Source organism: Mus caroli, chromosome X, assembly GCF_900094665.2.
Source record: "Mus caroli chromosome X, CAROLI_EIJ_v1.1, whole genome shotgun sequence".
In the NCBI taxonomy this organism is placed as follows: domain Eukaryota; kingdom Metazoa; phylum Chordata; class Mammalia; order Rodentia; family Muridae; genus Mus; species Mus caroli.
The window spans coordinates 95916031-95925882 of record NC_034589.1 but is presented as its reverse complement, the minus strand read 5'-3'; the positions used below and the strand labels follow the sequence as shown (position 1 = coordinate 95925882).

The 9852-nt window shown below is 42.0% G+C and overlaps 1 protein-coding gene across 2 annotated transcripts in view; it reads right to left on the bottom strand.

The window, feature by feature from the left end:
- The window catches only part of Ogt (O-linked N-acetylglucosamine (GlcNAc) transferase), a 43216-nt gene that overhangs the window by 12295 nt on the left and 21069 nt on the right, over positions 1 to 9852 (bottom strand). For both annotated transcript variants that reach the window (XM_021152634.2, XM_021152636.2), the window contains 9 exons: positions 9516 to 9595; positions 7726 to 7921; positions 7326 to 7466; positions 6392 to 6492; positions 3677 to 3830; positions 3491 to 3592; positions 2958 to 3137; positions 1152 to 1310; positions 947 to 1036 (listed from right to left, as the gene is read on the bottom strand). In XM_021152634.2, coding sequence (XP_021008293.1) covers positions 947 to 1036; positions 1152 to 1310; positions 2958 to 3137; positions 3491 to 3592; positions 3677 to 3830; positions 6392 to 6492; positions 7326 to 7466; positions 7726 to 7921; positions 9516 to 9595 — 1203 coding nt within the window. The remainder of the gene's footprint in view (positions 1 to 946; positions 1037 to 1151; positions 1311 to 2957; positions 3138 to 3490; positions 3593 to 3676; positions 3831 to 6391; positions 6493 to 7325; positions 7467 to 7725; positions 7922 to 9515; positions 9596 to 9852) is intronic.

Genomic DNA, 9852 nt, shown 5'->3' with positions numbered 1-9852 from the left:
AAAACAACACACACACACACACACACATATTCTCAGATAGGGCAACTTTCTACTGCTGTGTTGTTTATTTTTAATGAGATGGGGGCCTCACATAGCCTTGGCTGACCTTTGAAAGAAATCCTCATCTTAACACCACAAGATGTATTTTCTTTTTAAACTATTTATTCTTCTTTTATTTATTCAGTAGGGGTTTGTTTTTGTTTTGTTTTGTTTGTTTTTTTCGAGACAGGGTTTCTCTGTATAGCCCTGGCTGTCCTGGAACTCACTTTGTAGATCAAACTGGCCTTGAACTCAGATATCCGCCTGCCTCTGCCTCCCAAGTGCTGGGATTAAAGGTGTGCACCACCACTGCCCGGCTATTCAGTAGGTATTAGAAATATTTTTCTGTCTTGAGTGCAGGCTCAATGCCCAGAACAGTTATACATCAAACACAATTCTACCACATTTCCACGCTATGTGCAACTTCAGCAAAAGTCATGCCAATTAGAAATGTAAATGACAAAGAAATAAAGGCAAATTGCCCATAGACAGTAGTTCCTCCTGTTTAATACCCATCATCAAAACTGCAAACTATCTTATACATGAGGCCGTCGATTCAATTCCCAATAATCCCCCCCAAAAAATCCCAGTTTGTATCCATAGTTGTTTTTAATTTGCTCAAAATTTTAAAATTAAAGTTAAAGCAAAGTGAAAGGAACTTGCTATACTTGTGGAGGGTCTGTATTTGCTCCCAGCACCTATGTAACGCCTTGTAAGTCCATGTTTGGGAGATCTGACACCCTGGCCTCCTTGGCTACTTGCCCTCATACATCATATATGCACATACACAAGCATACACACACACACACACACGTGTGTGTGTGTGTGTGTGTGTATATATATATATAAAAAACTAAAAATATTTTAGAAAAAAAAAATGAAAGGATAAGAATGATCAGAGTTTTACCTGAGAAAGATCAATGAAATGATTGGCTTCCGCCATCACCTTCACTCGAAAGTTTGTACCATCATCCGGGCTCAAGGCATAGCAGAATACCTGAAAGGCAGGGAGGGGACAGTGTGCTCAATAACCTTTGCTCCAACCTTCTCAAAAGGTAGTGAAGTTAATGCTGAAGATGACGGAGTAAAGCCACCAAAAACTCCATTCTTACCTCAAACTTATCAGGATTATGCATGCCTGGAATAGACTGCATAAGGTGTGAAGTAGGGTGATTCCCGAAGTCAGAACTCACATAGCCTACACGCAATCGGCCATCACTGAGCTTCAAGTCTTTTGGATGTTCATATGGTGGTTTATGAAGGACATTAATCTAGCAGCAGAATAAATGGTCATTAGGAAAATCAAGTCATGTGTAAATTTTTATCTAAAAAACTGTGAGAACTGGGACTGGTGATGAAGCTCAGCTGGTAGTGTGCTTTGCCTAGCACATATAAAGTGGTTCTGATGGTTCTGATGCCAGAACAACATGAAAAGCAGGCATATGGTGCCCATCCGTATCCCAACCCTCAGGAGGCTGAGGCATATGGATCGTTGAGCCTGCACACTGGGTTACCAGCCATCCAGTGTCATGTAGTGAGACAAAACAACAACAACAACAAAAACTAAATGAGCATGTTGGTGCACCCCCGAGACCCTGTAATTGTGAGGTAGAAATATAAAGGATCTGAGGTTCGAGGTGATCCTCAGAGTTTAAAGCTAACCTGGGATACATGAAACCTATCCCAAAAAAAGCTAAAACAAATGATGACAAATCTAAAACTGGAGAGCTGGGGAGATGTCTCAGTGGTTAAGAGCACTGATTGTTCTTCCAGAGGTCCTGAGTTCAATTCCCAGCAACCACATGGTGGCTCACAACCATCTGTAATGGGATCCGATGCCCTCTTCTGCCCTATAGATGTATTTTATATGCAGCAGAGCACTCAGAAATTAAACAAACATTAAAACAATCATATAAACCCACACCTATGAAATAAACTTTGGATAGCAAACTTCATTTAATTCATGTGGCCAGTTTGATGTCACCTTAGCAGTTTAGGTCAGCAGTTACGTGACAGCTGCACAGTATGCATGCTTCATACATAACCTGTACTGAGACCTATGAAACAGCCTGAACAGATCTCACACTTCTAGGAAGAAAGAAATGTGAATGGGGTGGAATAACCCTTACAGTATTTTAGGAAATTCTGTGGAGAAGCCTTTTTTTTGGGGGGGGGGAGGAGGAGGGAGGGAGGAAGGAGGGAGGGAGAAAGAGGGAAAGAGGAGGGAGGGAAGGGGGGGAGGGAGAGAGGGGGGAAAGAGACAGAGACAAATTTAAATCTACCACTGTTTCCTTCCTGGAGCAGATTCTAAACTCTAAACTTCTAAAGTCGTGTTCTAATTCTCAAAGTTGAGTGTATAATACTACATGCTCTATTTAAGCACCATGTGGGGCTTTTGTTGTCCTTGCCTTTAGCTTGCTTTATTTTTTTTTTTTTGGAGACAGGGTTTCTCTGTATAGCCCTGGCTGTCCTGGAACTCACTCTGTAGACCAGGCTGGCCTCGAACTCAGAAATCCTCCTGCCTCCGCCTCCCGAGTGCTGGGATTAAAGCGTGTGCCACCACGCTTGGCTTCTTAGCTGGGAAGTTTCTGCTTGGTTGTGGTTTGGAGGTAGGAGCTTGCTATGTAGCCTAGGCTGGCCTCAATTCACCATCCTCTGCCTCTAAGTTTTGAGATTGCAGAAGTACTGGGATAGGTTTGCGCCACCATGCCTAGCCTAAATTTCCATCTTAAAGGAAAACACTACCATTAGAAATGAAGAAGTGAGCTGAAGTCAGGCCACAGGCCACAGTGAAGAGTAGCTTCAAGGGTAGGTAAGACAGTTTCATTTCTAGTTGGTAAAGCCATACATTCAATTTATACAATGTTTTTCTCTATCTGCACTTTAGTTTATAACAAAAAGATGAAAGCAGGAGTCACCTTATCCAAGCAGAGATTGCCATGCCTCTCTGCAATAGCCTTCCTGAAGCCATGGGAAAGAGGGTACAGCATGCTATGGTGAGGATGTACAGAAGGTAGTCTATTCTTCTCTAGCTGCTCAGCTACAATACTAACCAATTTCTTCATCCGCTCATCATAGTCTGTCCAATCACAGACAATCTAGAGGAAGCAAAAAGAAATTATCAGCCAAAACCTACCCAAAGATTTATTTTACAAGTATTTGAGCTCCTAGAGTAGTATTAGGCAACCTCCTACAAGCATGGTCTTGGGGCTGGCTCGCTAAGAAAAGGTGCTTTCCTTGCGTACCTGACAACTCGAGTCCAATGCCTAGGACCCAGGTGCTAAAAGAAAAGAAATGACTCCTAATAGCTGCCCTATGATTGCCAGTTGCCCCCCAAAAATAAAAATAAGATAAAAACACTGTCTTGTCTCTAAACAGGCCTAGATTATTATGACACACAATTAAAATGATAACATGCAGAAAGAAAAATAATGAACCATTTATTATTTACCTGCAGGCAATGAGCCAAGTTACAATAAGCATCAGGAAAGTCAGGTTTAAGTTTCAGAGCTGTGCGGTAAGAAGCTATTGCTTCTGGGATATTCCCTGAATCCTGGAAAGAAAACGAACTTGTAAGGAGTTTCTTACAATGATAGGTCAGTGCTAAGGTACCCCGTATTTGAATAAACAACAGTACCTTGTGAATGGAGGCCAGATTGCTGTGTGCATCAGCAAAGGCAGGATTAATCTGGATGGCACGAGTATAACACTGCAAAGCGCCCTGAACATCCTGCATCTCCTTTAGAGTGTTTCCCATATTGGAATAAGCATCAGCAAATGTAGGACTAATTCTGAAGGAGAAGACAAAGGTTTTGATTACCTCATGCAAAATCTTGTTGTAAAGCACTTGGGGGCTTTGGCACGTGGTTTAGTGCTACAATACTCGCCTACCAAGCATGAGGCCTAGTTTGAATCCCCAGCACCAAAGAGGGAAGGAGAGTCATTTTAACACCTGCCAAATGTCAAACCTTTAATTATTAGGTAATAAATTATTAAATAGTAACAATAAACGATGATAACTGGGGCTCAGCAATTAGGAACTCTCATTGCTCTTCCAGAGCCTGAATTCTGTTCCCAACATCAACGTCCAGCTCTAGGGGGATAAAGCACCCACTTAGGGAATTTAAGCACATTTTATACACATATAATACACACATAATTAAAAGTAAATTAATCTTTTAAAATATGGCAATAATAAGCTGGGTGTGTTCCCTGTACTTGGAAAGCAGAGGCAGGCAGATCTCTGTGAGTTCGAGGCCAGCCTGTTCTACTGTGCAAGTTCAGGAAAACCAGGGATAGAGACAGGAACCCTGTCTTTAAAAAGAAACAAAGGAGTAATTTGAAAAGGTTAGTGAGATGGCTCAGCAGGTAACGGAAGCTACAATCAAGCTTGATAACATGAGTTCAACCACAGAAACTATATGAAAAGCTGAAACAACTCCAATAAGTTGTCCTCTGACCTCCACATGGGCACTACAGTATATGCCCACATTTCCTCACACCCACAAAATAAATGAAATAGAATTATTTTAAAAATTAAAACAGGCCGGGCGAGGTGGTGCATGCCTTTATTCCCAGCACTCAGGAGGCAGAGGAAGGCGGATTTCTGAGTTCGAGGCCAGCCTGGTCTACAGAGTGAGTTCCAGGACAGCCAGGACTATACAGAGAAACCCTGTCTGGAAAAAAACAAAAAAAAAATTAAAACAGAACATCCCTTTAACCCCAGTACATGACTTCTAGGCTAGCCTGATCCACATGGAGATCCAGGACAGTTGGGGAAAAGCCCTGTGTCAAGGAAAAAAAAAGAAAACTAACTAAATGAATAAAAAAAAGCAAGGGGCTGAGGGAGGTGGTTCGGCAGTTAGGAGCACTGGCTGCTCTTCCAGAGGACCTGGGTTTGGTTCCCAGCATCCACATGGGGCAGTTCACAACTGCCTTACTCCAACCCCAGGAGGTCTAACACCTTCCCTCCCTCTTCTGGCCTCAGTAGGGACCTACATGCACTGCATATACCCATATACAGATGAATAATTTTTAATTTTTAGGTTTAAAATAAGGAAGCGAGTATGGCAGTACACGCCTTTAAACCCAGGACATGGAGGGCAGAGGTAGGTAAATTTCAGTAAGCTCAAGGCCAGCCTGATCTACATAGTAAGTTCCAGAACAGCCAGAGCTACATAGTGAAACCCTGTCTCTTAAAAAGTTTAAAATAGGGCTGGTGAGATGGCTCAGTGGGTAAGAGCACCCGACTGTTCTTCCAAAGGTCCAGAGTTCAAATCCCAGCAACCACATGGTGGCTCACAACCATCTGTGACGAGATCTGGTACCCTCTTCTGGAGTGTCTGAAGACAGCTACAGTGTACTTACATATAATAAATAAATAAATCTTTAAAAAAAAAAAGTTTAAAATAGTTGATTTTTTAAAATTATTTTTATTATTTTATGTGTATGGATGTTTTGCCCACATGTATGGCTGTGTAACATGATATGCCTGGTGCCCTTGAAAGGCAGGATTTCCTAGGTATTAGATTTACAGATGGTTGTGAGCTACCACATGGGTACCAGGAATTGAACCTAGATACTCTCAAAGAGCAGACAGTATTTTTAATCCCTGAGTCATCTCTCCAGGCCCAAATTTTTGTTTTACACGGGGTCTTACCATGTAGCCCTAGTTGGCCTAGCTCTTGCTACGTAGATTAGGCTGGCCTTAAATTCACAGAGATCAACCTACATAAGCTCCTGAGTGCTGGGATTAAAGTATATACCACTATGCCAAGCCTTAACAAAAATAGATGCCAGGTAGTGGTGGCACACAACTTTAATCCCTGAATTTTGAGAAGGCAGAGGAGGCAGAGGCAGGTGGATCTGAGTTCCAGGTCAACCCGGTCTTACAGAGTAAGTTCCAGGACAGCCAGGGCTACTTAAGAGAAATCCTGTCAAAAAGAGAAAGAACAAAAAGATGCTGAACTGGATTTGGGTGGGTGGGAGGACCTGTTAAGGCTTCAGTCCTATGCAAAGATATACAGGCAATCTAAGTGATACTAAGAGAGTGAAAGACAGTCTTCTGTAGGGGAAAGCACACCAATTGGTTATCCGACACCAAATGATCAACCCTGAAAACATACACACAAGTAACATTATGCAGGTTGTACAAGTTACATTTAGAAATATATATGCATATAAATACATATACATATATGTGCGTTACAACAATTCATGAAAAAAGTGGCCATGGATTTGAGAGCAGGGAGGTATGGTTTATGGGAGGGTTTTGGAGAGGCAGGAAAGAGAAAACAATATAATTATAATCTCAAAATTGAAAATAGAAAGAAAGCAGCTCTGAGTTTCTTACCGTATGGCTTCCTTATAGTGCATCAGTGCTTCCTGCAGCTTGCCCTGCTGTTGCAGTACACTTGCTAGATTGGAATGCGCAGCAGCAAACTCTGGGAAGACCTACAAAGTTCCGATCACAGCGGACATTAAATAGCAGAAAGAATTTTCCTTTACCCCCACAGCCCTGACTACGTCCCCAAGTATCCCAACTTCTCTCCACCTTTTCTAGGTCTAGTAGCTCAAATTCCACGGCTTCTCCATTTATAACAATCTTCATTTCAAACGTGAGGTATGCCTCTCTTCCTGTTACTCATGCTGAGTAATGCCACTTTTATAAACTTCCACACCTACTAACCACTAGACACAGGCCTGAGTTCTTCCCTGTAATAGCTTTACTTAGCTTACTAGTCAATATCTTTGTGCAGATCTCACCTATGCATAATAAACTCAATATAGGGGTGTCTTACATGTCCACAGGACCTTACATCAATAATGAATGATCCTCTTAAAGAGGTGAATGGCAGCTGAGCAGTGGTTGTGCACACCTTTATTAATCCCAACACTTAGGACTCTCTGGGTTTGAGGCCAGTCTGACCTACACAGTTGAGTTTGAGGACAGCCAGGGCTACACAGAAAAACCCTGCCTCAAAATCCAAAACTAAAACTAAAAATAAAAATAAAGCCGGGCATTGGTGGCACACGCCTTTAATCCCAGCACTAGGGAGGCAGAGGCAGGCGGATTTCTGAGTTCGAGGCCAGCCTGGTCTACAGAGTGAGTTCCAGGACAGCCAGGGCTACACAGAGAAACCCTGTCTCAAAAAACCAAAAATAAATAAATAAATAAATAAATAAATAAATAAAATCAACCCAGAGGTGAATGGCAGGCAAACAACTGCTTTCCTCTATTGTCCCACAGGCTAGGCTAGACCCTCCAGCCACAGCACTGAACATACTTCTAATGCTTTGCGATACAGGCGAACTGCCTCTTCAATGTTGCCCTGTTCCCGTTTGATGTTGGCAAGGTTATTCAAAGAGTCTGCATGAGTAGGACACAGACGAAGAGCTGTGTTATAACAATCTTCTGCTTCAGCAACCTGGAAAGTAAAACAAACCATTCAGAAACTACACAGAAGAATCAAAGAGACCACTGCTATTCTAGTAATTCAAGTAGGTGCATCATTGAGTCTAACGGTTGGGAACACACCAGAAAACAGACACTTTCCAGTATCCTCCTTCCCAGCAACCAACACTCCAAAGGAAATCAATAGAACCATCTCAACACTTAATATGTACAATGAAGACTCTTCTTTTCTACCACATAACAAGGAAATAAAAATAAGACAAAATCCTTACACTGCCCTTCTCTTTGAGAGCATTTGCTAGGTTGCAGTAAGCATCGGGGAAATGGGGTTGCAGTTCGATAGCTCGCCTGTAGGTATCAATGGCCAGGTCTATTAGGCCTTGCTCGTAGTACACACAAGCCAGGTTGCCGTGCACCACCGCATGATTTGGGCTCAAACTTAAGGCACGAAGATAAGCTGCCACAGCTCTGTGAGGGAACAAAAACAAACACATATACACAAAGTGCAACTAATTAAACATATTATTATTAGTGTTTCTGATATGTGTACAGGTTGCCATGGACCACAGTGCACAAGTACAAGGCAGCTTCGTGAAGTTGGTTCCATTGTGGGTTCCAGGGATCAAACTCAGGTCACTGGCTTACACTTTTACTCATCCATCTCACCCAACTAACTTTAATAGTTTATTAAATGAAATGCCAATTAATTTTAACTAATGACAATTAACTTGATATGTTTTATTATATATCAAAATCTCATTTTTAATAAAATGTATTTTTTGTGGTGCTAAGAACTGAACTTAGGGCCTCATGCATGCTAAACAAGGGCTCTACCACTGAGTAAAAATTGTTGACCCTGCGTTTTTATTTTGGGGTATGTGGGGTTTTATTTTATTTTTTTTTTTTTTAAGATAAGATTTTACTCTTCAGCTTTAGCTGGCCTCCACCTCTGAGCAAGCCTCCTCCCTTGGCCTCTCAAGTGGTAGTATTACAGGTGTGAGCAACTACAGCCAAGCCCAGGATGTTTGAGATAGGTTCTTACTCTATCAAGGGCCTGGCCTTGAACTCACAGCAATCCTCCTGCTTCAGCCTCACAAGTGCCAGACTATAAAACATATTTTCAGAGAAAAACATTTGTGTGTTCCTGCTCGGCTTTCCTTTAACAACAAAAAAGTTACCAAAGGCTGGAGAGCTGGGGAGAGCTGGGGAGAGCTGACTCAGTGGGCAGAAGCACTGGCTGCTCTCCCAGAGGACCCTGGTTGGAATCCTAGAACCCACATGGCAGCTCACAGCCATGTATAACTCCAGTTCTCAAGTATCTGAGGCCTTCTCTTCTGGCTTCCCAACATGGTCAACAGACACATACACAGGCGAAACACCCATACACGTAAAGTAAAATAAATGAAGGGGCTGGAGGGATGATCAGTTGGTAAGAATTTTTGGTGTATTTATGAGAACCCGAGTTTAGATCCCTGAACCCAGCTAACAAGTAGGTATGGCCATGGAAAAGCATGTAGCCTCAGCACTGGATGGAGGGACTGTAACAGGGGCTCACTAAGGCATACTGACTGGCAACCTAGCCAAAAATGTAAATCCTGGGTTCAAGGAAAGAATGCCTCAAAGGAATAAAGTACAGAATGATACAATGGGGACAGACACCAATGCTCTCTTCAGGACTCCCTTGTGCCATTCACCTGCACACACCTGTACATACAACACCCCCCCCCCACACACACACACAAATTAGAAAAGCTGATTTTAAATAACAAAGTCAAAAGTCAAGTTTTACTTAGCTTTCTTAATCAGATCAAGAAAACAATTCAGTCCAAAAGGTAATCATATCTAACAGTTTTATAATAAAGGAAATTTCAACTGAATTGAGTGTAAGGATAAAAGCATTCAGGAACACCAACAACAAAAGTCATCAAACTACATCTGTGAAATAAAGTGTAACGAAGCAGGAGGGAGAGCACGCTCTAGATAAATGTCCTTCTGGAAGCTAGTGCCACATTTTAGTCCAAACTAGAAAGACAAGGAAATTGATCAAACATAACATTCTTACCTGTCAAAAATGCGTGCCTCTTTCAAGACATTTCCTAAATTTATATAAGCATCCAGAAAATTTGGGTCAAGGGTGACAGCCTAAAATTACAAGACAGTCAGTTAGAAAAAGATAGGATTTTATCACATTAACTTCTCATTCAGCTTTTATTCTGAAGTAATTTTAAATATCCAATTACATTTTGTTTCTAGAATAAAACTCAGTTTGTGGGGCTGGAGAGATGGCTCAGCAGTTAAGAGCACTAACTGGCTGGGCGGTGGTGGCTCAGGCCTTTAATCCCAGCACTTGGGAGGCAGAGGCAGGTGGATTTCTGAGTTCGAGGCCAGCCTGGTCTACA